The 27774-nt window shown below is 35.8% G+C and overlaps 2 protein-coding genes across 2 annotated transcripts; one reads left to right on the top strand and one right to left on the bottom strand.

Annotated features, from left to right (window-relative positions):
- Nucleotides 1-225: 225 nt before the first annotated feature.
- On the top strand, nucleotides 226-6114 carry LOC109076660 (urotensin-2 receptor-like). The gene is made up of 2 exons (XM_042735618.1): nucleotides 226-1371; nucleotides 5982-6114. The coding sequence occupies exon 1, from the start codon at nucleotides 256-258 to the stop codon at nucleotides 1336-1338; it is 1083 nt and encodes a 360-aa protein (XP_042591552.1). The 5' UTR covers nucleotides 226-255; the 3' UTR covers nucleotides 1339-1371; nucleotides 5982-6114.
- On the bottom strand, nucleotides 6022-27699 carry LOC109076666 (2-oxoglutarate and iron-dependent oxygenase domain-containing protein 3-like). Its single transcript, XM_042734852.1, has 7 exons — nucleotides 27603-27699; nucleotides 27291-27536; nucleotides 19719-19941; nucleotides 19160-19216; nucleotides 17744-17897; nucleotides 15447-15570; nucleotides 6022-6158 (listed from the first exon to the last, which is right to left on the bottom strand). Exons 1-7 carry the CDS (start codon nucleotides 27697-27699, stop codon nucleotides 6022-6024), a joined length of 1038 nt encoding a protein of 345 aa, XP_042590786.1.
- Nucleotides 27700-27774: the final 75 nt, after the last annotated feature.

Below are 27774 nucleotides of genomic sequence, written 5' to 3' on the forward strand. Positions count from 1 at the left end.
TATTTAGGGTGTAATACTAATAAAAAGAGACACGAACAAAAACTGTAGGCTAAATAAAATGCATGATGTCTCTCTTTAAACTTTCTCTGAAATCATTTAGTGGCGAAAAGGCAAGTGCGGAGCATCGGTTTGACGTCAGGAGCTGCGGACACCGGCTCAGAGGCATCTGTCAAATATCCAAACCGTTGGCTATGTGGGGTCTGCCGCACCTGGCATAAAGTTCCCGTGCAGAGGTCCACATTCACCGCGAACGCGATGAATTACAACAAGTCTGGCGGTGTCAGCGGTCCGTCCCGTAGCAACTCCGGCACGGTGGACGAGCTTGTGATAACATCGACTTTCGGGACGCTGCTTTCAGTGGTTTACATCGTTGGAGTTTCGGGAAACGTCTACACGCTGGTAGTCATGTGTCATTCTATACGCTTCGCCACTTCCATGTATGTCTCCATCATCAACCTGGCCCTCGCGGATCTCCTTTACCTCTCCACGATTCCTTTCGTGGTGAGCACGTACTTTCTAAAGGACTGGTACTTCGGGGATGTGGGTTGCAGGATACTGTTGAGTCTGGACCTGTTAACTATGCACGCGAGTATCTTTACTCTGACAGTGATGTGCATGGAGCGCTACCTGGCAGTGACTAAACCGCTGGATACTGTGAAACGCTCCAAGAGCTACCGAAAAGCCATGGCGTGGGGAGTTTGGATTTTGTCCCTCGTCCTAACTCTTCCCATGATGATCATGGTTAACCAGACTACTAAAACAACAGCAGATGGAGGGGTGAAAAGGATGTGCGCGCCCACCTGGGCACCTCAAGCATATAAATTGTACCTGACCGTCCTGTTCTGCACGAGCATAATGGCGCCAGGGCTTGTCATTGGTTACTTGTACACCAGACTGGCCAGGACGTACCTAGAGTCTCAAAAGACTTCGGCAATTTATAAAGGCAGCAAGCGCTCGCCAAAACAAAAAGTTTTGATAATGATTTTCACTATCGTGCTCGTGTTCTGGGCGTGTTTTCTGCCCTTTTGGATATGGCAACTTGTGCCACTGTATCACAAACCCTTCAGTCTCGCCTCACACACGCACACGAGCATCAATTACCTCGTGGCGAGCCTGACCTACAGCAACAGCTGCATCAACCCGTTTCTGTACACGCTCCTGACCAAGAATTATCGGGAGTATCTTAAAAACCGCCACAAGAGTTTTTACCGCTACACTTCATCGTTTAGAAAGCGCCCACCAAGCCTGTACTCTTGGGGAAAGTCTGCGTCATCCAGTAATCAGTTTGAGTTCAACTCTGAGACGCTTGTCATGGCGCAGCTAAAGGTGATGCAGTGAACAGATTGGAAAGCTTAATCCGTTCGTGTAAAGGTAAGCATGGTTTTTCAGTTAGTGCAGCTTTACTGTGCCCAGCCGTGACTTTCACAAACAGCCATTCTAGATTTGAAGACTGTATTAAAATAGATGAACACTTTTAATGATTTGAAGACTGTATTAATAATATATGAAAAATTTTATTTTGATTTGGATTTGTTGAGATGATTTGTAGTTATTTATATGTGGTGAGTTAAGTTAAAGTTTGGATTTTAGATAACATTGTTATCTGCCAGATGTCTTTACCTAACTTGGATTTGAATCCAGGAGCAATTAATTTCTTTATTTTTAAGTGTTCAAATTTAACTATAGCAAACACCAAAGCTTATCCTTTTTTTCACCAAAAACTGAACAATTTCATTGGCATCACACATATTATGAAATTTCCACAACATCACCATTGATATTAATATCCAATTGAAGGCTGATCCAGGGCATGACCTAATCATTATTCCAGAACATAAGATAAATGCTTTAACAGAGGGAAAAAATAATAAGATTAATGATTTTAAATTCGGATAGTGAGAAGAAGTTTATAAATTAGAAGGAAAAATTTTAAATGTTTGTTTAAATTAGGATACTCCGAAGAATTTACTAACAACCCACTCATTCATATTTTCCAGATACACCCAATGTCATGTATCATAGATCGATAGATAGATAGATAGATAGATAGATAGATAGATAGATAGATAGATAGATAGATAGATAGATAGATAGATAGAACCTATGTATGAATAAATGTGATTTTTTTTTCAGTGCAGATGAAAACATTCAGAAAAGTAACATCCAAGTAGGACTGTCAAGGATATCAAGGCCTTGATACCTCGGTGGAGATTAACAGATAAACCCGGAAATTATCATAAATAATATGCAGAACTAATACTTAAAGGTGATGCATTTGTAATTACAACTGCAGAAGTGGACAAGTGAATGCTGAATACTGTATGATACATGCATACAGCCCACTACTTATAATTGAATGTTTATTACTGTATGTTACATGTGCATAGGTAAGTATTTTATTGGCATAAATCACACATTATTAGACAACTGAATAAAACTATTGTGTCTTATCACAGACATTTTCCAAAGAGTTGCAATTATGGGGATGGATTTAAATCTAGTGTGGAAAAAAAGCACAATACTGGAAAATTAAGCTTAATGAACCTACACTTAAACGCCCAACATGGGGTCCATATCATTGTAATATCACACACTGACACATTCATTTACAATAACATCAGCTCACAGTGAGATTTCACATAGCCAATCTACAATTTACTAAAGAAAACAACAAATGGTCCACTAATCTGAGACATCAGTGCACTAATACTATGCTCACTCACATTAGTCCATTCAGCTGTGATTGCGCACAAGAACTAAGAAGTAAATCGACATGCATCACCAGACACTCTGGGCCAAAATTATCATCTGCGAATTCCAAAAAAGAAACGCTTTCCCATCTCACAATCCATATGGTGGCATTCATCGCTTAGGGCTAAACTGGCCTATGCATATTCATGCATTTGAACTATGTTCCTCAAGCACTCATGCAATATGCTCAGTCAATAATTCTGGGAAACATTGATACAGAAAAGTGTAGCAGGTGGCTACAGTAGTGCTTTACGCTCGATATCCTTAGCACAAAATAGACACCATACAAACCTGCCAGGAAAATTAGAGAAATTACCACAAAGGTCACGCTGACAGTCTGTTGACTTCATGTTTATTATTTATTGATAAAAAGGAAATTCATAATGGCACTGCAGATCAGTAACATCAAGATGAACTATACAACAAGCCAGTTGCTTAGATAATCCATTTGGAAGCCTAAGAGAACAAAGTCCTGTGGTGTTCTATTTTGGTTCTCAATGTCAGTAAGGACTCAACTGTGTAGAGTAAGAAAAAAAAAACATATTCACTCACTCTATCGACGTCTGGCAGAACCGAGGATGTGGAAGGATAAAACTGATTCTTGTAGTCTTCATTTCTCTGGAGACAAAAGGACAGAAGCCATACAACTGGGGCCTGACGTTTTCATGCAGTCATCAAACTCAAGAGAGGGCTGCTGACGTTCAGACCAGGGTCAAAACAGTTATGGGATTTCTTATGTAGCTCTAGTGCCAAGCCTCACACTGACAAAACACTCTGAGGATCTTTATCATGGAAAGATTAGCTCAAAACTGGAAGAATTGAGTGTATCACTTTACTTAATGACACCGTAGAGATAGCGCTCATATTAAACAAAGCCCTTTTAATAACAAATTGCACAACCACAGATTGAAGCCTTCTTTGTTATTTATAAGTCTTTTCAAGAAATTAAATAAATCACAATCTCACCGTACCTGTTTTTGTTAGGCTCTGCAAGTGAGAAGTCATAGGAAATTGCATGAATTAAGTGTAAACGTTATCGCCAGAGGGAAGCTTGTGATCCCGTAGACATCAATCCAGAATTTCTTGCGAATTGCTTGTGGTTGAACAACAAGCTCGAATGTGTCCATCATTAATTTTGTCCTATCATTTAATTAGCAACATCTGTTCTTCAAAACCACAACACCCACTGGCTAAACCTCTCTTCCAAAAGCTGTACTTATCAGCTGTGCACTTACATTCCAGTCTAAAACATCGAAGCCACTGCCAATAATCAGGCCAATTTTAATCTTTTGGACTAGATAACACATGTAAGAATGTAATGAGATTAAGAAAGGATCTTAAAAGGATTGCAATATCATAGTTAAAAGAGGACTAATGCACATGAAACCAGCACATTCTGTAAGACACTCCTAATTTTATGTAAATGTATAGTATCTAGTCAGTTAGATTTTCTTTCTTTTTTCTTTTTTCAAGGAAATAATACTTTTACATTGTAGAAATATTCATTTTAAATAAGTGCTTGTCATTTGAACTTTCTTATTCAAGGACTCCTGACAAATAAATAAATAAATAAATAATATAAAAAATTATATAAATGCCTGTTTCCACAAAAAATTTAACCAGTACAACTGTTTTCAACATTGATGAAAGATTCAGCTTTGGCATCATATAATACATTATATTTTATTATATATTAAAAAAGAACACAGTTATTTTAAATTGCAATTATATTTCACAGTATTACCGTTTACTTTCAAAAACATAAAAAATAAAAATCTAACTGACCGCATACTTTTGAACAGGAGCGAAAATCCTCCCCCTTTTTTCAAAACAACCACGTTTATGCACATGAAACATAACCAACAAATCCGACTCCATCATCTCTTGCAAACACATATCATCACAGATAAATAACCAACTCCACAGGATGTGGATGGATTGTATTTCAATCTATCATGTGCAGTGGCAATAAATCAACAGTTCAGTCTAGTCACTGAGGTGATCTACCCTGAGACACAAAACTCTGATTGCTGTTGGCAAACCTACTTGATTTGCATAAACCTGAAACGATACGTTAATAAGGACTCTTTGCACACTAGTTAATATTCAGCCTTGCAACAGCTAAAGCATGAATGAATTAGCAGCTGGAAAAAGGAACATTACAGACCAAGAGAGATTTCCAATTAAGCTATTGGTAATGCAACAGGCACATTAAATTAGGCATCAGCCAAAATTCATGAATCATCAAATATGAGTACAGAACAAACACACTTGTCTTCCTATTATAATAATGCTGATGCATGCATTTGAATAACAAGTATGAAATGTATAAGTGATGGTTACCCATGCTTTACATGAGAGAAGTAACAACGTTCTGTTTTGAATCTCACTTCAACTCACACAACAGAGAGCACTCAGTTTTGGGCCGTGGATCTGTAAACAGAGAAGCCAATTAGCTGTTAGATCTCAAAACAAGGTGTCAAAAACAAATGTGTTGTGACTGGCTGAACTTGACTTTCACCACATAATGTCAGTGTAATTAAATCCAACACCATCGAAGGAGAGAATGTTTTTCCAAAAGCTCATCAGACACGCAATACAAAATTTTATACTTGGCACTGAACAGTTAAAGAGACAGAGACCTTAGAATAAAAGACATACAAAATAAAACTTTGCTTTTGCCTTTGAATGTTATAACACTTTTATCAAAGATATCAAAAAGGTTTTATTTTGGTTTTTTTTTAAAAGTTTTAATACATTTATGAATGAATTGAATATTATTTGGGTATCGGATGCATTGATGTTTTATTAGTAGCATAAGTAGTTTTTGAAAGCAATTCAACAAAGAATATTTTTCAGGTAGTGACATAAACAGAAATATCTTCCAGCTCCTTGTTTTCATTACATGAACCTGTTCTCTCATCCCACTTGTGTCCCCTGCCTAGACAGTGATTTAACTATAATAATATAAAAGATTTTAAAGAGTGAAGCACAGCCAGGAAAGAGAGAATTCGATTGTAAAGAAGCACCTTAGATGCGTGTCTTCAAAATGATGGCAATTCAAGTAAATCTCCTAAAAATACAAAACACCATTTAAATTAAAAACCTAAAGGAGACCAAACCCAATTGAGCACAGAAAATCCCAAACATTTTTCTAACGGGACAATAAGAGATTTTTTATGCCATGAACCTGACTGTTGCTTCAGCATTTTCCTGTGTGTTCGCCCTAGGGTTCCTGTCACTCATCCGTCCCTTTGAGCCGGGTGGATCCTACAGCAGGAAGAGGTTATCAATGGCATAATGGGGGTCACATGTGAAGGACAAAGTAATGGCATATCGCGTACCCCAAGTGACCTTCTCCACATGATGGAGGTTCTCAGAACCGGATGAGAAGAATGACAACCGACCTGCAGGAGATGACAGAAGATGGGCGATGACAGAGAGAAACAGCAGAAAGGTTGAATTGATATGCTGAAAAACTGCATATGAAGTAGGCTAACGTCTGCATAAAGTCAATCAAAAATGTTTAGATCATAAGGATGGCAGTTAAAATGTAGTTTTAAGCCGTATCTGAAGTTAAATGTTTGTGTTTCAAGTTGTCGTATTTAATGGTGACAGTGCAGTAAATCTGAATGTTGATGGAAAGTGGTTCCGAAGCATCTCTAAAAATACAAGTCAGTGCTGGGATAATTACTTAAATGTCCTAATTTTACTTGGTTGGACTGCTGATTTCATTTTAAGAAGCAAGGCCTTTGCTAAATTTGATATTTATGTAAATTACCACCATTAATGTCTGCCTGGTACTGACCTTTGTAGACCATTCTTGATCATGAAAGTTGTACTGAATCTCATTAAATGTTCATGTTCCTTTGAAAAGCTGACTTTCAGAAGTGGAAATGCATGTGTAAAATTCTATGAATAAATGCTGTATGTTGGACTGCACTGCTGGTGGAATATTCATAACGCAACATAGATCCTGAAAAAGCTGGAGGAAAGTTTGGGGAAATCGTAAGTGTTAGGCAATGTAATTAGAACTGTGTAATGAAAACAGATTGAAGGGATAATGCAATACATGTTAAAGCAGAGAAAACGGCTAGCAGAAATATGCTCTGTGATTTAGGAATGTCAACAAAGTATGATTTTGTAATGCACTAACCAACACAGCAGTGCCGTAGAACAGCAAATGAGTTTTCTCAGTGTGTTGTTTATAAAAACAGGCTTATGGGGAAACTATGTATGGCTTACAAAGCTATTTTACATAATGCCCCTGCTTAAAAAAGAAAAACAAAGACTATAACTAAATATTAAAATAATATTTTACACCTATGCAAATTTTAATACTGTTTGCAATACCCCAAAATCCCCAGTTTAGCAAGAACCCAAAGTATTTTCATTAACATGTCAGTGCTTAATGTGCTTGATATTACAATTGAAATCCATTAATTTATTATTACCCATGTTCAGAAAATATGTAAGCAGGCGAACAGTCACTAAAGAAAATACAAAAAGGATTTATATATATATATATATATATATATATATATATATATATATATATATATATATATATATATATATATATATAATTTTTAATAAGCTTGGAATCAGTTCCATTTACATAAGAAAAAAAAATCCTTAATGATTCTTTCATGGAACACAGCAGTATATTTTATTAATATTACATTAATTAAATATGACAATATTCTGACAGGGTTTGATACAGAGGAATGACATTTATGAACCAGCTCTTTCTTGTGACTCAACATAAAGCCCTTAAATGCATTTATACTCGGTAAAAGTCTATATAAGCATACTTTTAGCATTAATCATTTTAAATGTATTTATTATTGAAAACATCTAATAATTTGGTGATGGAATGACATTTCTTTTTTTTTTTTTTTTTCAAATATTCATTCCTTAAAATGACCATTAACCTATCATCACTGTTAAAAGGAATCTTTACATTTTTAGTTTTTTATCTTTAGTTTGTCTATAACATTTATGACAATGATTACCAATAATAATAACTAATCATATGACAATATGTTTGTTCTGTCAATGTGAGAAAAGTCTTACTATAAATCAATGCCATTTACCTACATCATTACTGATTCTAGAAACAAACCATTTAGATTAATTGTTACATTGAGTAAATTACGTTCTGATGGTATGATTCAGCAGAAGGGAAAAAATGTTTTAACTAGATATTTTCAGCAAAAACATTCCTCCATAAAATGTTAGATTTCACAGTGACCCATGCACGTTAAAGCTGGAAGGAAGTTATTAAAAACTGCATGCTGCCTCCACGCTAATTAGCCAAGTGTAATCCTGTACACTTCAACTGAAGATGCATAAGGAGACATTTGCTAAACAGGATATTTATGCAAATTACCTCCGTTGTGTCTGCCTCATTCTGGCCTTGTTGACCAATTCTGATTGTGAAAGTTCTATTGAATATCATTAAAATATTACAATATTACTGTGCGTTTAAGAAGATGATACGTTAGGATCAGTATGGATGTGTAAATAACGAACTGCATCACGTTGCTGGAGGAAAGTGTATAATACCATAAAACCTGCAAGATGAAAGTATGCCTAAGGACATCTGGAGTATTAGGCTGGGAAATTTTAAATCCTGATTACAGTGTTTGCATGGAAATTAGGAGAGGAATGATATCATGCACTAGAGAAACTGGCAAAAAAAAAAAATAACATAAGGTTCAGTGGTTTAGAAATTTAACAAATTGACAAATTAAGCATGAAAGGCTCAGAGAAGAGCAGAGGGTTTGCCAGCATGTTGTCATGGAACTTGGTTTACTGCGAAACAATAAAATGGCAATTATTTCAGAGTTCCTAATGATATGATTTCATAGTGTTTCCATGGAGAGGAGTTTAATCAGAAGTGAAAAGAATATTTAGAGTGGAAACAAAATTACATGGGCACATTTCCCTTGTCAATAGAAAAAAGCTGCATATGATCTAGTCTGTGAATCAATGTGCTTATAAAATGTGCAGCTTGTGTATGTTTAGGCAGGCACATGCACAGATAGATAGAAAGTGCCATTTTGGACATTTTTTATTTTTTATTTTTGTTTTATTTGGTCCATGGCCTGAATTTTCAGTTGAATGTGTGATCCAAGTTCTAATTCTGCAAAAAAAAAATTGATATCTCTTGTCACAGCTACCACAATTAACAACATGTAAATCGAGCACCTTGCAAAGCAGCATCCACAGAATTAAAAATTTTGGGGTGAATTATCCCTTTAACAACAAGTAAACTAGTCTAGTGTTGGCATAAATCAGTGTTGTGCAAGGTTGGAAATGCCACCAAAATTAATAAAAAAGCCCCCAAAATTCACAAGCAAGAGTGTTATTTTCTTGCATATTTCAGGGCATATTTTGGCCACTAAATGAACCGACTTGCCTTAAAAAGGCATACTATTGGGATAAATAAGTTTAAATAAAGTTTACATGCAAAAAAAATCAAAAATACATATGAGAAACCCTTAAAATGCATGCTGTAAAGACATGACAGACAGCAGCAGGTATTTTACCACTTCAAGGTCTTCTGCTTTTAAAAAGTGTCCTTATACATATCAAATCTGCATATCAAATGTCAGAACTGCACCAATTTCCTTTTGTTTGCCATCACAGAAATGAACACAGCCAAAAATACAGGCTTTTGTTTTTCCACCTGACAATAAAAATGCACCTGTCGCCTCCTTTAAACTCCTCATCTGGTTCAAACCGTATGAGGCTCTTGCTGGCTAAGAGCACGTTGCACCTCTGTGACTCTCAAATCAGGAGATGCAGCTGTGATCCCAGAGGGTTCATCCAGCGCCAGGCGTCAATTTTCCCAGTGTGACAAAACTAAAGTGCTTTTTCCCCCCCGATCTAATCTTCTAACATACCATGTCATCTTTCACACTCTTCTTATGTCTGTGCAGACCCCGTCCCTTTCCTCATCTTACCTCTGCCTGTCTCCCCTGTGTTTAGCGCTGTGTGTCTCATCAGGCCAATATCGCTCCTGCTCGCATCCATCATAAAAGAGGGAGGTTGATTGTCAGTCTAGTTATAATTACAGCCTATTTGACAGAGTTATCCATCAGACTAATAATTACCTCAGCGAAGATCAGGGCTCATCAGCCACACCTGATGGATAATCAACACACCGACAGAACACTGCTTCTGCCACCCAGTGAACAGGAACACATTCCAGCTGCTACATCCAACACAATGTATCCTAATTCATTTCAAACTGGAAGCAGACATTCAAAACTCATCACTCTAGCTGGAGACAGGGCACGACGGGAGAGAGAAATCCAGAGATGCAAACATTGGGGTCTGATGAATAATGCATTATGGGTATTTTAAGCGAAGAAGTGGCACTGATTCTAAAAAAAGGGAAAACAAAATAACATATAGCAAAAAAAAGCTACTTTCTTATAATTCTTTCATACACACATATATATATATATATATATATATATATATATATATATATATATATATATATAAATCGAGTAAGGAGCCATTGGCTCTTATAAGAAAAAAACTTAGGCGCAAAATTATTTTTTCAGGTGCCACCGAATAAACATGTTTTATTTATTTTATTATTTTTATTATTTATATTTATAATTTATATTTATATATATATATATATATATATATATATATTTTCAGGTGCCAATGTATATATATATATATATATATATATTTTTTTTTTTTATATATATTTTTTTTTTATTTTAACATTTCAGTCATACTTTCATGTGTTTATGTCTCATCTTTTCTTGACTTTATCAGCATTTTAATCCATCTTGTAGATGACCTGGGAACTAAGGTTCACTTAAAGTGGGAGCTGAATGTCTTTTCCAACTTGAACTATACAGTCACGCATTGTTTATTACACAGAATATGTACCAATATCACGGACCATAGGCATCACTTGGCCAATGAGTGTAGTTTGGGCTTCTCCTCAATGCATCCTGTAAATGTTGTCATACACTCTTAAAAATAAAAGTGCTTCACAGTACCATAGAAGAATATTTTTTTTCTAAATGGTTTCATAAAGAAACTTTAACATCTGAAGATCCTTTACATTTCACAAAAGGTTATTTGTGGCGAAAGAAGGTTCTTCCGATTATTAAACACTGAGAAAGAGATGGTTCTTTAAAGAGCCTTTGACAACGATTCTTTGTGGAACCAAAAATGGTTCTGTGAAGAATCTTTTAACCACCTTTATTTTAAAGAGTGTATGTCTTTCATACTTTCAGCCTGTCATTCTTAATTAGTAAAATGCAATTTTATAGGAGGAGTTGAATCATGAAGACAACAGGTTCAGTAAAAATATTAAAATTTAATAGCACATAAATATAGCAAAATGCTCCTCTTAATTTTTCTAGCTGACTGATGAGCTTATGGACACCGAATGGTTATTCTGAGGTAAATGTATACGTTGCAATGCTTTACACGTTTACCGCACTGAACACTGAATGAGCTTTTACCCAAGACATTTCAGTAAGTTGTACTGTAGGTTCTCTTATAAAATAGCTTACCTTTTGATGTTAATTCATGTTCATTATGTACTATAGTAGTAAAGAGAAAGGTATGATAGGTTCACGTGCTGCTTTAACTGAGGCGCTAAATTGTGATCGCGCCTGCCTCATTAAAGAGCGCCAAAACGGTATTTATTGTTTGAATTTCATTATGAATTTGGAATAATTTTAAAGCTGATACTTTGTTTATTAAAAAGTAACAAAGCACAAAGCTTTTTGCGATTACTGGACGGCAAGTGCGCTTCAAATAGAAGTTCACGCATTAACAGAACACAGCAAAGACCCAAGATCTTGTCAAGAAGAAACCATGTTATTAATTATTTATAAGGTTATTTGTTAGATTTTTTGCGATTTTGCTAATGTCTGAAAGGTTTACCTGTTGTAGTTTGTTGCACGAAATAGACGCTGTTTTTCTGTTCTTTCACTTCTTACACCTCCGTCATTTCGATCTCTCTCGCGCTGCTGAGCTGCGTTAAGCAAGTGTGCGTCAGCGATGCTGCGCGGCAGATTTGAAACTCTTTTTTCCACTAAAACCTTTTTGATGCGCATCGTCTCAGTTTAATACGTGAACATAGCAGATGATGTGATCGCAAAACAATCAGGAAAAAAGGCATTACATGCAATTTTTTAAGTGATAACATAGAAATACATAGGCCTAGTCGCCAGTGGTAACCTCAGCAAAAACGCATTTTAATATTTATGGTCGCAAATGCGACCGTTTTAGTCTCAGTCTGGAGCCCTGAACAATGATTCATTTTATGTAAAAATTAAGTAATGTATATAAAATTTAGTGTCTATGTTTCGCCAGTATATATATATATAATATATATATATTATATATATATATATATATATATATATATATATATATATATATACTGTATATACACACACACACACACACACAAAGTTAAATATAATTATCATTATATATATATATATATATATATATATATATATATATATATATATATATGTATATATATATATATATATATATATAATAACAATACAGATATACAATATATTACCAATTATAAACAAACACACACATATACATATATACATACATATTTATGCACTGCGTTCCAAATTATTATGCAAGTGATATATCAAAAGGATTTTGGTACAATAAAGAGTCAGATTTTTGTTTGTGTTGTTATTGTGATGTTTTTCACATCTTTTTAGATAACTGGTATCAATCTCATGTTGTTTTTGTTTTTTTTTTGTGTTGTTTTTTTGGTTTTTTTGAAATCTTTTTTGATGAGGTTGTTCCAAATTATTAAGCAAGTCACAGTTCTCATGAAATATGGTGAGGAATAAAGATCTTTCAGAAGATGAAAAGCATGAAGAAATGCAATGTCTTGCAAAAGGCATCAAAACAAACAATATTTCACGAAAAGCAAATAGAGATTATTGAACTGTCAAAAGATTTGTGAGTGACTTAGAGCACAGAAGATCTTGGTAAGATGGAAAGTTTCTTTCAAACAAACAAACAAACAAACAAACAAACTGTATTGTAATGCCAGCTGTAAAAAAGCCACTGCTGAGCAGCAGACAGGTGTTTGAAGCTACTGGAGTCTCAAGATCCTATCCATGCAGACTGACAGTTGTGTGTAAAGCTGTGTTAGTCACTGCTAACCAAACCTCACAAAGAGAAACCTGCACAGTGGCTCTTTATTGTACTGAAATCCTATTGATATATCACTTGCATAATAATTTGGAATGCAGTGTATATATATAGATTACATTACATTTATGCAATTAGTAGACACTTTTATCCAAAGCAACTTACAGTGCATTAATGCTAACACTTTTTACCTAACGTGTTCCCTGGGAATCAAACCCACAACCTTTTACACTGCTAACACAGTGCTCTACCACTGAGCCACTGGAACACTATATATATTTTTTTATTTTATTTTATGCAACTGAAAAACAATTCTGCGCAATTCAGAGACAGGCAGAACATTCAGGATTCATATTTAAATAGACTTTTGCGGCTTTATATTTACAGATACTAGTCCATATCATGCTTTGATATAAGTGTAATGACCTACTTTTGGTTAATTAATTCAAAATTTGAATTAAACTGTGAATTCTTTTATGACTGGATAAAGACTTTACTGCGTTATTTTCCCGCTTATCATGCAGCCACTTGCCTGATGTGAACATAATATCTTACATACCTTAAATTACATACCACTGGTGAAAGGGCCAGTGTAATGCAAATATATCTGAAAGGTCTGCACGAGGATATCGTCACCTTCTTGCGAGACCAGTCAGATATCGCGAGACACATCGGCTCTAGACACCCCTAATATATATATATATATATATATAGAGAGAGAGAGAGAGAGAGAGAGAGAGAAAATTATTTATATCTATATGTCTAAACAAATATGTGCAAAAGCATATTTTACATGCAGATACCTGCCATCACCTGCCATTGCTCTTTAATGGGCTCAGAGAGCACTACATGATCAAACATCACACTAGGTGGCAAAAAAACCTCCATCATGTGAGTAAAGATTTTAAAAGAAAGGAGCCTGACAGTTTCTATCATCATTGTATGACGCCACTTTATCGGAGTGCACCTTAACCGAGTTGGAAAATAGCAGACATTATCCACTCAAAAGTGACAGATCCTAATAAAGAGGTGAAAGGTAAATGAATTCACATGCATGCTTCTCCATGCAGACCAAATGATCAGGCAGCTATTCATGGATCACGTCATCATGGGGACATTATCAAAATGCCAGGCTGAGAAAACAAAACAATTATTCCATGAAGCAGGTATGTAAAACAAGTCATAAAGAGCATTTGGAGTGTGGCTGTAATCCGTGCAAAACAGGAGAGAGTCTTAACGAAATCCCATGTTACTGCATGGTGATATACAAATGAAAAAGTGATAATTAATGCTAATGCTTTTCCACTTCAATGCAACCGTTGAGCCACTTACATGATTCTTTAAATTGACTCCGGTGTGGGAAAGAACCTCAGTGGTGCCAATTACTAACCTCATAAAGTTTATACACTCGACCTGCAATGCATTTTTATGACAGATTAACTGGTTTTAATACATATCCCTTGTGTCTTTCTACAGTAGGTACACTTCTTGCTAATTAAGATGCAGTTTTCCCTCCCAGTTGAATTCAAAGCATGGAAACATTATACATGTTATACAAAACAATAAATCACTCATTCTATTTTGCACATTATTTTCTGCATTAGGCACAGTTACCAGGCAGAGCATGACTGATCTTAATTTAAGCAGACATAACACCATGTCTTGCAAGAGGTCATTTGAATACTCGGGTGCATAGAAATGAATAAAACTGCCAGTGGGCATTAAGTGTAAATCCAACAAGAAGGTTTTAGCATTTAATAATTTTTGTACATATTTTATTTAATCAAAAATAGACATTTTGGGAAAAATTACTACAAGTTAAAATATCTGTTTTCTATTTTCTTTTTTTTTTTTTACATATCTGTTTTCTATTTAAATATACAGTATATGCTAATTTGGTGCTCAATTAACATTTATTATCATCAATGTTGCAAACAGCTGCTTAATATTATTGTCGAACTTTGATTAATAGAAAGTTCAAAAGTGCAGCAATTATTTGAAATATAATTTTTTATATGTAAAAATGCAAAAAGATGTCATCTAATGAGCACAAATAATTATTTTACAAAGATGTGTTAAAAAAACTAACATTTAATCATGCCGATAATCTGCATTTTACTCCAATTTACCATGTTGATTAATAAGCATATTTAATTAATCACATTTGGTTTTATCTTTAACTAACAGCCCTAATTAAAACCTTATCATGCTTGAACACTCTGCATTATTTTTTTATTTTTTTTATTTTTTTATAAACCCAGATGAGTATAGTATATTATTTAATGCCATGTCAGCCTCAAAGGCTATTTTCATGGCAAAAACAATTTAAAAAATACAAATATAATAAATACAATAAAAACCAGCAAACAAACAAACACAAGTTATATCACACAAGATTTTTTACATTAACGTGATAAAAATTCTAAAACTTTTCCTGGCAAAATTTAACTTTTTAAGTGAGTTATAAACCCAGATGATGTGTGTGACATTGTTTGTTCTGCATTCACCAGCGCGTGGCTCCACTGTCCTGTTGCTACTGGGGTCCATGAAGACAAAGCGTCCGCCACCAAACTCCAACCCATAATCAGACAAGTAGAGCAAAGACGTGTAGTCAAAGGATCCATAAGTCTCCTGTTAGAAAAATATGCACATTTAAAAAAAAACATGAACATTTCTTTCCCTTAAAACCTCAAACAAATCTCAGCATGAGCCTAAAGCACTAATTAGGAGGTTTTAATCATTAATCTTGCTTAGTGGAATTTTAATTTTGTACTCGAGGGGAACAGGGTGAACAAAACTGATCATCATCTCCTAATGTGTTAAGATCACGTTAACACATCAAGCTAATCTCTGATTGACACTTTCATTATTCATCAATTTATTTAAAATTGATGCAATTTGTGTACCGCAGAAAATCTCAAAAAAAAAAAAAAAAACCTAAAGTAAAGCCTAAGATTTCCTGGCTTGATGAAAAACAGTGGTAGCATGTAACAGCGTCCCTGGGACTTTAAAATCTGCTCTGCTTTATAAGGGGAATCTCTTTAGTGATCCCAAACCACACAGGCGTCACTTCTCAGCATGTCGGATCACACTTAAAACTACTTTAATCAAATCTAGAGTTTAAGACTGGCAGTCTTCTGGCTGACGCCCATTATTTCCAGTGGTTTTTCAGAGACGGATTAATGAAGAATATTCCACACACCTACCGCAGAGGGAGCACATTCAGCATTTGAGACGCTTATTTGTTTTTATTACTTTAGCAATGCCAAAATATCATCCCACATCCCATAAAGACAAACCCGACCAGCACAGCACAGCACATTATCACTATGGCGTAATGCATTTCTGTCTAAACACAAACTGATTCAAGTGAACTGTAAACTGTATAAGCAAATGACAGATTATGACGCAATGTGGATAATTACATTTCAAAAACAAACCAATAGGTGCAGCTACAAACTACAATGACCTTTGGATAATCTGTTTATCTGTTTGCCTCTCATGCAACATGAAGAAATTCAAAACACAAAAGCAATTAATCTTCAATGTAAGCAGTTTATTCATCTGATGTGTTACAGCCAAGCATGTAAACCTTGCCTGCGATGTGAAATGATCACCCTGATGGCCACATTCATAAATGCACAACCTACTCAGAGATCAAAGCTGCATTTCTAAAACCAGACATAAATGAACTTGAACTGATTTTAGATCCCCTCAAGACCTCATTTCAACAGCTCAAAAGTGAAGTAGGAACATTACGCTTTGTTTCAAAAATAAATCATGTCTTTTAAAGGCAATGTTGTTGTGATAAAAGCGATTCTAGGGCTGGCCAAATAAAGAGTTCAAGACCAAACTGTGCTGCACCAAACATCATTGTTTTGGATGCAAACATTGCTGAGCATTTCCATCTCTAATGCATGAGAAATTCAGAGATAGCCTCAAATATGCCTAAACCATATGGGACAGTGGTGTACTGCAAGTCTTGGACCCCTCCTGGGGCTCGTTATGCATGAATATTTGTAATTGTATTTGATTAAGACAGACAGCTGTGTTATTTTGGGCAATTTAGCTTTTATTTTTCCAATCTGGTGATGAATATTTTTTTTATTATTATTATTTTTTTGTTAATGTAACAAGTCAGTGTAAACGTCACATAAATCGACATTCATCTGCACAAACCAGTATATCAACATTCAAGCATGCAATTCATTGTTTTCTGTGATTTGGATTACTGTATAAACACATTTAAGCCATTTCTGTGTGGCAATAAAAGTCAGTCTACACGTATATTGGCCACTTTAAAATCAAATTCAAGTATTTTATACTGTAACTGGTTCATGAAGCCATGCACCACTGGACTGTGGGGATCTCCCATACACCAGTTATTGAGGCTGAGTACCAATTAATTTCATATCTGTAATAATTAGCTGATGTGTGGTTACATCATGAATATAATATTAATCTAGTTTCATTATTCATATCTAAATCCCCTTTGCTTTTGCTTTAAAGATTTGCTTTTCTAGAAGTTTTTTAAGTGCTGCTTTATTTCAAGTCACTGAAATAATTTGATGTGAGACATAATTTATTTATAAATGTCAGCTTTGCAATAATATGGCCTATTAAAGCTAGTTCAAAACATCTGGGCCCTTGTGCGTGGAGATATTTTTGGTGAATGTTCTGAGGGAACCAGTGTGATTGGCAGTTTCAGAACACTGGACATTGAGTAAACATTAGGAGTTCTTGAACATTCCTGGGATATGAGTTAAAAGTTAGACGCTAAAATGTTCTTGGATGTGCGTGTTACCTTATCGATATGTGGGTGCCAGTACTCATCATGAGTGGTTTTGGCAGAGGTGCTGTTGATTCGAGAGAAGAAGGTGGGCTTGATGAGGTACATCCGTTTGGTGTCCAGACCAAATGTCTCTGTTATTGCCTTTTGAATTCGGCTACGGACATCCCTGGTTTAAAACAGAGCACATAAAATTTCTTTATATAGTAGACATTTGCTTGTGGTACTTTTATTCTTCCATATCCATAATAGGTATTATAAAACCACAGTTGGTGGGCTGCCACAAAGACCAGCTGACTAATCGTTAAGGAAGCATCAGGTAAACCTGACACATTCTTGTGTTCAAAACAGTAGAACTATTTTTAACTTGACACATCATGCAAACCTCATGGTGTAAAATGCTAAAAAAAAAGAAAAAGAAAAAAAAGAAAGAAAATGAAAAACAAAAGCATGATCCACAATGAAAATTACCAAAGATGTCTGTCTGAATGTGTATAACTAAAGTGGCACGGCTAAATGGATTATTAAAATAAAGCACCACCACTACAAATATTAAAGGAATAGTTCACCCATAATTAAAACATTATTATTTTTTTTTATTTTATTTTATTTGTAATTTATATTCTTTTATTTTATTTTGAATGAAAAAAAAAGTTCACCCTAAAATGAAAATTGGCTGAAAATGTTCTCACCCTCAGGACCTCCAAGATGTAGATGAGTTTGTTCCTTCACCAGAACAGATTTGGGAAAAATTATGCAATACACTTGCTCATCAATGGATCCTCAGCAGAGAGTCCTAACAGATGATAAAATCATCTCAATAATCCACATGTATCAATCTATCAATTAACATATTGTGAAGTGAAATCTTGTGTTTATAAGTAAAAAAAAAAAAATCCAAACAGTTCTAAACAAATATGTTGGTGGATTTTAATGTGAGAGAAGAACAGGAACTTTTGAGATGAGCTTTATAATGTATTTGTTTCTTACAAACATGAAGCTTTTCACTTCACAAGTTGCTAATTGATGGGCTGGAGTTGTGTGGATTACTTGTAGATCACTGTGATTCTTTTATCAGCTGTTTGGACTCTCATCCTGACGGCACCCATTCACTGCAGAGGATCCATTGGCGAGCAAGTGATGAAATGATTAATTCCTCCAACTTTTCTGATGAAGAAACAAACTCCTCTACATCTTGGATGGCCTGAGGGTAAGTACATTCTGGACAAATTTTCATTTTTGTATGAACTATCATTTTAAAATATAAAATAAAATAAAATAAAATAAAATAAAATAAAATAAAATAAAATAAAATAAAATAAAATAAAATAAAATAAAATAAAATAAAATAAAATATTGGTCTACAATATTTGAGAATGGAATGATTTTGAATTTTTAGATTTTTAGTTCAAATATTTCTACATCACTCACCTGTACAGTTCAAAATCTTCTTCTGTAAAAACATCCCTTATCTCATTCTTAAAATATCTGGAGATAAAAAAAAAACAGATGGGTTCACTTAAGATAAAAAGTTACACACCACCTTAAACATTTGTAGGATGGCAGCCATTTAAAAACCTATTTGCTGCTGCCATATCAAAATACAGGCAGCAACAAATTCACACACAGAAGACCAAAGTGTCACCGCAAGCATGCCAACACATGCCAGCTGTACATGTTAACTGCCAGCACAGCACCAGCCTGTGTGTGGGCACCAAGGTGTAAACCACATATAAAGACATGGGAAAAAACTCCATGTTTAAAAGATGAAGACATGATCTTTTGCAGCTGAAGCTAGAAAGTCATTCCTTCATTGCTGCCATTGATTTCTGCTCTGCTCCTCAGGCCCTAGGGTATACTTTGATGTGCACATGAAATGCACCTTGAAAAGTCTGATAGGGCTGTGATTCGAATAGATCAAGCTGTTGCTGAAGCTCAATTGGAAATGACTTCCTGTTAGACTCTGTATGAGGCCACAAAGCCTACTCACCTATAGATATTCACAAACTGCTTCCCCATCGACAATGCCCCAGAGTGAAGATCCAGAATGGAGGCCTGTACACAACAAAAAGGAATAAAAACACATTCAAAGAGGAAACAGTCGATATTTGGCAAAAAAGCAATGCCTTCCCTAGAGTCTCTGGTTTGAATAAACACCAAAGACAACCAATGAGGGCTTGCATCTACCCTGAGTGCTGGACTGCACTGCCGAGCTTGTTGTTATTCGTGCTGCATCATAAGGTCAACAGATGGACTCCTCTTAGTCCTGGTATCCCCTGCTCTCTGTCTTCACACACTTCATAAATCATCATGATGGGGCTGATCTCCTCTTAAAAACTCAGCAGGAACCTCTATTACACCCTCTTTCAGTTCACTGGTCACACTCTATAAAAGGCCTCTTTGCCTGGTAAGATCTCAAGACTAGGTTTCTGCATTGAAAATACATTTTATGTTACATTAAATACTCTCTGTGTAATCCAGCGAGGTCAAAATAAAGTGAACACATCATAAAAGAAATTTAATCTTTATATGAGGGTTCAAAAGTCACCACAAGCAAACTTTGGTTTTTGTAAGGTAACATGAAATGTATAATTACAAATTGTATAATCAGCATAGAAAGTTGGAAAAGTGCACACTAACTTTAAAAAAAAAAAAAAATTGTTAAACCGTTTTTTTTTTTTTTTTTTTTTTTTTTTTTTAAATAAATACTTTTATTCAGCAAGGATGCATTAAATTAATCAAAAGTGACAGATATTTGATAAAATATTTCTATTTCAAATAAATGCTGTTCTTTTGAACTTTCTATTCATAAGAGCATCCTAAAAAAATATAAATCAGCAGCACAGCTTTCAATATTAATAATAATTAATTAATACCAAATCACCATATTAGAATGATTTCTGAAGAATTATGTATTTCACATTAAGTATTACAGGCTTAAGTAATTGCTGCTGAAAATTAGGCTTTGCCACCACAAGAATAAATTACATTTTATAATATATTAAAACAGTTATCTTATTACCAGTAGTGGTGAGCATAAGGGACTTCATTCAAAAGCATTTTAAAAAATGTGTACCAACCCAAAACATTTGAATGGTAATTAATTTCAAAATATATTTTTTTGCTTTTTGGTTTAATGACAAATGCATTCAAGCTAACATGGACATTTTATGATTATGTTATCCAGTCTGAGTTGGGACTGCTCCAAAGAACATCTTTTTGCACAAGAATATTAAAAGATCAGGTATCACAAACTGCTTAAATTATCCTTTAGGAACATTTTAAATATAAAGATATTATAAAAATGATCCCATATAAATGATTAAATGACAAATGATAAAAATCAACAATTTTTAACAAGTTCAATGCCACTCGAAGACCCTATACCATCATCTACAGTACAAATCATTCAAACTAGCTCCTTAACTGTCTCAAATTAAGATGCTATTTATAACAGCGGATGTAACATTTTAACCAATACTGGACTTTAAATTCAGTCTAAATTGTCCCCGTTTTTTTTTTTTTTTTTAAATTGTTCCAGTTTTTTCCCATTAATGAGCTGAGCTTAATCCAATACAAATGCAAAATGCAATTTCAACAACCACTGAGAATGTCACATGTTGTTCCTATCAAACACAGGACAGTTGCTTCCAGAATCTACCACAGATCATACGTGAATTTTCTCAAATGCACTCTTAATGAGAGTGCTTTCCTGTGGAAACACAATCATACCAAACAATAAGGTGCCATCTAGACACATAATGGAAAAGAAGTTTGCTTTTGAATTCTAGCTGAAGTCAAAACCATAGTGTGTACTGCCCTCTTGTGATCTTAAGCAGCTGCTTCCATGATAGACTAATATGCCATTATTTTTTAAATACTGATGCAAACATTTGAACTGAAAAGTGTATACTCACACCACCATCTGAGCCAGCAAGTGATAAGCTCCACTTGGCTTACCTGTGAAATAAGAAGTGAATATATATATACACTACCGTTCCCCACTACCATGGGGACAGTAAGATGACATAAATCAATAGATTTATTTCTCAAAAATGACAGTAAATACATTGATAATGTTACAAAATATTTCTATTTTAAATAAATGGTGTAATTTAGGAAGTTTTTATTCATCAAAGATTCTTGAAAAAGAAATCCATTAAAAAATTTAAATAATTTATATAATACAAAAAAAATAAAACAAAAGTATTCCACAAAATTTATGAAGAGTTAAATAAGTATATAAATAAAATAAAATATTAAGAGTGAAGAGCAATAAAAGTAAGAGTAATAAAATTAAATAAAAAATATTCAGTATTTTCAACACAGGTATTTTGAAACCGTTTTCATTTTAAAATTGCTAGTAAATGTCAAAATTAATTAAAAAAATGACAAGTAACACATTGAATTAAGTAGTAAATTTTGAAGTAAAAGATAGAAGAAAATAATATTTTCTTGTACAACATACTCCAAAAAACTATTTGCAACAATTAAATGAATACACTCACTGACCACTTTATTACGTACACCTTGCTAGTACCGGGTTGGACCCCCTTTTGCCTTCAGAACTGCCTTAATTTTTTGTGGTATAGATTCAACAAGGTGTTGGAAACATTCCTCAGAGATTTTGGTCCATATTGACATGATAGCATCATGCAGTTGCTCCAGATTTGTCGGCTGCACATCCATGATGCGAATCTCCCATTCCACTACATCCCAAAGCTGCTCTATTGGATTGAGATCTGGTGACTGTGGAGGCCATTTGAGTAAAGTTAACTCACTGTCATGTTCAGAAACCAGTCTGAGATGATTTGAGCTTTGTGACATGGTGCATTATCCTGCTGGAAGTAGCCATCAGAAGATGGGTACACTGTAGTCATAAAGGGATGAACATGGTCAGCAGCTATACTCAGGTAGGCTGTAGCGTTTAAACAATGCTCAATTGGTACTAAGGGGCCCAAAGTGTGCCAAGAAAATATCCCCCACACCATTAAAATAATTAAAACAACAACAAAAACACTTTTTGGTTACATAATATATGTGTGAGAATTGTGTGTATTTTATGTATATATAAAAACTAGCTTATGCATATATATATATATATATATATATATATATATATATATATATATATATATATATATATATATATATATATATATATATATATATATGCAATTACTTTCATAATTGCATATATAATTAAATCATTTTGCAATTAATTGTTTGACAGCAATAATATACAGGTCCTTCTCAAAAAATTAGCATATTGTGAAAAAGTTCATTATTTTCCATAATGTAATGATAAAAAATTAAACTTTCATATATTTTAGATTCATTGCACACCAACTGAAATATTTCAGGTCTTTTATTGTTTTAATACTGATGATTTTGGCATACAGCTCATGAAAACCCAAAATTCCTATCTCAAAAAATTAGCATATTTCATCCGACCAATAAAAGAAAAGTGTTTTTAATACAAAAAAAAGTCAACCTTCAAATAATTATGTTCAGTTATGCACTCAATACTTGGTCGGGAATCCTTTTGCAGAAATGACTGCTTCAATGCGGCGTGGCATGGAGGCAATCAGCCTGTGGCACTGCTGAGGTGTTATGGAGGCCCAGGATGCTTCGATAGCGGCCTTAAGCTCATCCAGAGTGTTGGGTCTTGCGTCTCTCAACTTTCTCTTCACAATATCCCACAGATTCTCTATGGGGTTCAGGTCAGGAGAGTTGGCAGGCCAATTGAGCACAGTAATACCATGGTCAGTAAACCATTTACCAGTGGTTTTGGCACTGTGAGCAGGTGCCAGGTCGTGCTGAAAAAAACGAAATCTTCATCTCCATAAAGCTTTTCAGCAGATGGAAGCATGAAGTGCTCCAAAATCTCCTGATAGCTAGCTGCATTGACCCTGCCCTTAGTTTATGCATACTGGATTTGCCCTGCCCAGTCCAGTGCTGCTTCTCTGTAGCCCATTTCCTGCACACGCCTGTGCACGGTGGCTCTGGATGTTTCTACTCCAGACTCAGTCCACTGCTTCCGCAGGTCCCCCAAGGTCTGGAATCGGTCCTTCTCCACAATCTTCCTCAGGGTCCGGTCACCTCTTCTCGTTGTGCAGCGTTTTTTTTGCCACACTTTTTCCTTCCCACAGACTTCCCACTGAGGTGCCTTGATACAGCACTCTGGGAACAGCCTATTCGTTCAGAAATTTCTTTCTGTGTCTTACCCTCTCGCTTGAGGGTGTCAATGATGGCCTTCTGGACAGCAGTCAGGTCGGCAGTCTTACCCATGATTGCGGTTTTGAGTAATGAACCAGGCTGGGAGTTTTTAAAAGCCTCAGGAATCTTTTGCAGGTGTTTAGAGTTAATTAGTTGATTCAGATGATTAGGTTAATAGCTCGTTTAGAGAACCTTTTCATGATATGCTAATTTTTTGAGATAGGAATTTTGGGTTTTCATGAGCTGTATGCCAAAATCATTAGTATTAAAACAATAAAAGACCTGAAATATTTCAGTTGGTGTGCAATGAATCTAAAATATATGAAAGTTTAATTTTTATCATTACATTATGGAAAATAATGAACTTTTTCATAATATGCTAATTTTTTGAGAAGGACCTGTATAGTATAATTTTGAGAAACACTGACACTGTAAAACACTGGCTTTGCCATTACAGGAATAAAAATATTTTAAAATATATAATTGGAAAATGTAATTACAATTTTAAATTGTAATAGTATTTCACAGTATTACTGTTTTATTGTATTTTTAATAAAAATAAATGCAGCCTTGGTGAGCATAGGAGACTTCATACCAACCCCAAACTTTTCACCAGCAGTGAATATATCAAGATGTTTGTCAGTGTGCATGTGTACCTTCTAAGCTTCTGCGCCTCCTCCAAAGTCACAACACTGTCTGAAATGGCTCTGCCGCATTTTGTTGGGGTGCAACCTAAGGACAGAATGCATTAGCCTTTCATATCGATTCATTAATTATGACAGCGATTAAAGTAACTGGCTCTATGCCCCTGCCAAATTCTCTCTTCAAACGGCATATTCAATGACACAATCAGCGATGCAGCCTGCCCTGCAAAATGTACTGCATAATGACTCTGGAGTTTGTTCCAGCATCCTCTCAGAGAGGAGGTGCTGTCAATCAGGCAATATTCTCCTTGGGGTGTTCAATTGACAACAAAGCTGTACATCCAATCATATTCCACGGTATACACTGTACCATTCTGGCACCGATTCATATGCCACTTGCTAGAATTCAGTAGGAATTCTTGGAGGAATTTGAAAGACCACAAACAGCTACAGTTAGCTTCAGGACAATATATTTTCTCTCTTTCCATTCTCTTTCCCAAAGCTTATTTACGCCTGTCGTAAAGAGAGTGGGATGAACTGGAGCCAAGGGAGCACTTGTTAATCCCAGCACTTGCTTTGTTCGTGGTGCCTACAGCTTTTTGAAGCTGGTGTGAGGTTCTGTAATGAGTCCTATGTGGGAGGCTTCAGAGTGTCAATCACAAATCTGGCCTCCCACCAATTATCTAACTTCATGAATTAGACTGATGGAATGCACAGGTGTTGACTTTGTTCAACTAAAGCTTTCTACTCCTGGAAGTTGTTTGGAAACGGGTTTCCTCTGATACAACAGAGCATTTTAGTTCAAAGGTTGCCCCATTTATATTAAATAGAGTTTTTGGGACAAAAATACAAATAGCTAAATAATAGCTGGGTGCATCTTAACCAATGCACTTACACAAACTCGCACTCAAAAAAAAAAATTTTTATTTTATAACTTGCTTAATATTCTGACATTATGTACAACGAATATTGTTTGACAAATTGTTTTGTTCCTCTTATTTTAAGTACCTTTGCATACAAGTATCTGGTAAATGCATCAAAATGTCAGACCCACCATCCACAAACATAAGCCATTACCATACAGTGATCAGTCAGAGAGACCAAATCCAGTATGCATAAACTAAATTGATATGTAGAGTACAACATTTTTGGTTAAGGAAAAATTATGTAATGTTTTATAAACACAGTGATCTTCACATGCACATAGCAAAACAGGCAACTGACTGAATAATCAGTCTAAAAAAATTACCTGTTTTTCATTTAAAGGAGAATGTAGTTTACATCAATACCAAGTAAAAAAAATTTTTACAAACCTCTGGCAATAATTTTGCTTAAGAGGAAAAATCTTAATTAATATTTTATAAAATAATACATGCATTATTACATATTTTTTTCTATAAAATTAACAATTCAATTGGCAACATCTAAACTTGATTACTTTTAAAAAGAGTAATCAATAATTTGATTACATTTTCAGAGTAACTTTCCCAACACTGATCAACACAGAACTTATGAATACTGAACACAGGTGTGATGTACTGTCAGGTGTGCATTGCTAGGTTTCATCCATTCATTTGACTGCCAGATTACACAAAAAAATGAAAAAAATTAAATATACATTTATTCTGACATCATGTAGGGAGTATTTTGCATATAAACAAGGATCTGAAGCAGCATCACTCATTAATCGCAGCAGCAAGTTGATGTGGGTTCACAAAGGTTCAGAAATTAAAAATGATTACCTCTTAATTTTCTTTTCAATAGCGCTACTTTCTGGATTTTAACTGATTCATCATTGCTGTGCAGTCTTGTTTATTAAATATACCTGTCTGCGTGCATCAACATAACACATGTATGATTTCGTTTCATTCAGTGTCTACTGCACTCCCATATTCAAGTCCATTGTGAAAGTGTCGGCAAGAACGTTGTTCCCTTTCAGTCAGTCACGTTCAACGTTATGTCAGTGACTGACGAATTGGGATCTCGCTAGAGAGACGAATCGCCTTCGAGTGTTAACAAAATGAGCCAATGAATGTTGACGTGCAAGATTTGCATCGCACACCCCGCCCCGCAGCGCGGGTATATAAGGAGAGCACATGCAGTTGCACATTCAGCTTTTTGCTTCGGAGCCGAGCCTTTCAGCTTCCTGACCAGAGTGCCGTCAAGACACCCTTTTGACGGTCGAGTGTTGGTGTCACGGCTCGTCAGTGGGGGTTGTCAGAGCTGCTGCTTTGATCTCGGCGTGCTGCAGCTTCCCATTCTGCGGTCACACTGCAACTCCTCCTGGGCGCTTCAACACTTCGGTGTTCTCACAAAAAGAGCAATTACTAAAAGAGCTCCACAAGTGATGGGGCTTCTTTTTAAAGATGTCTTTCCACTCGTGCGTTTCTGGATGTGGTCGCTTTCTGGCTCCATCTGATGGTCACGATCGCTGCATCTCGTGCCTGGGCCTCAAGCACGTGGAGGCAGCGTTCGTGGATGAGTCATGTTCCCATTGCAGGAATATGACCATTGTGATGTTGTGATCATTGCTCCTCTTTGTCAAATGAGGAGGAGTCCCCCTCCTCATGCCCCGTTCTAGTTCCTCCGCCCAGAGGAGGACTACTTCGGCTCATGGCCAGGGTGATCTGAGGGTCACAGTGAGGGCTTCCCCGCAGAGCAAGTCTCCATGGGCCACTCACTCCTCCAGCGCATCGTACCCTCTGGTGTACCGTGATGTGAATGCTGGTGCGCGGACAGGGTGGGGCCCAGCACTTCATCCGGCCCACCAGCAGATGACCTGATGTCAATCACTGCATCGGGGGACGAGCTAGGCTCTGGAGATGAAGATTCGGCTGCGTTGCCTCCTTCTGGGAGAGCGGCGTTGCCCGAGTCAGATCCAGAGCTGACTGCTATGCTTGCCCGGGCCGCCAAGAGCGTCGGGCTGCCATGGAAGGCCCCTCCATCTCCCGAACGTTCAAGGGTGGATGATTGGTTCTTGGGGGTGCCGCACGCCGATCATCGGCAGCCACCTCCGGTTCCATTCTTCCCGGAAGTGCATGAGGAGGTTACTAGGTCCTGGAGGGCAACTTTTTCTGCCCAAAACAGATCTAGTGCCTCCTCCGTCATCACTACCCTCGACGGCGGGGTGGCTAAGGGGTATGTGGAGATCCCCCCAGTTGAGCGCGCTATTGCAATGCAGCT

This window comes from Cyprinus carpio, chromosome B12 (assembly GCF_018340385.1).
Source record: "Cyprinus carpio isolate SPL01 chromosome B12, ASM1834038v1, whole genome shotgun sequence".
Taxonomy (NCBI): domain Eukaryota; kingdom Metazoa; phylum Chordata; class Actinopteri; order Cypriniformes; family Cyprinidae; genus Cyprinus; species Cyprinus carpio.

Bases quoted from the DNA above. Each gene is read 5' to 3' on its own strand.
- LOC109076666 (XM_042734852.1), bottom strand. From the start codon at position 27,699: ATGACGGAGGAGGCACTAGATCTGTTTTGGGCAGAAAAAGTTGCCCTC. The intron at 17,898-19,159 runs GTGAGTGATGTA...GTTTTAAACCAG, and splicing joins GAAGATTTTGAACTGTACAG to GGATGTCCGTAGCCGAATTC. The intron at 15,571-17,743 runs GTAACACGCACA...TTTTTCTAACAG, and splicing joins GGCACCCACATATCGATAAG to GAGACTTATGGATCCTTTGA.
- LOC109076660 (XM_042735618.1), top strand. From the start codon at position 256: ATGAATTACAACAAGTCTGGCGGTGTCAGCGGTCCGTCCCGTAGCAAC.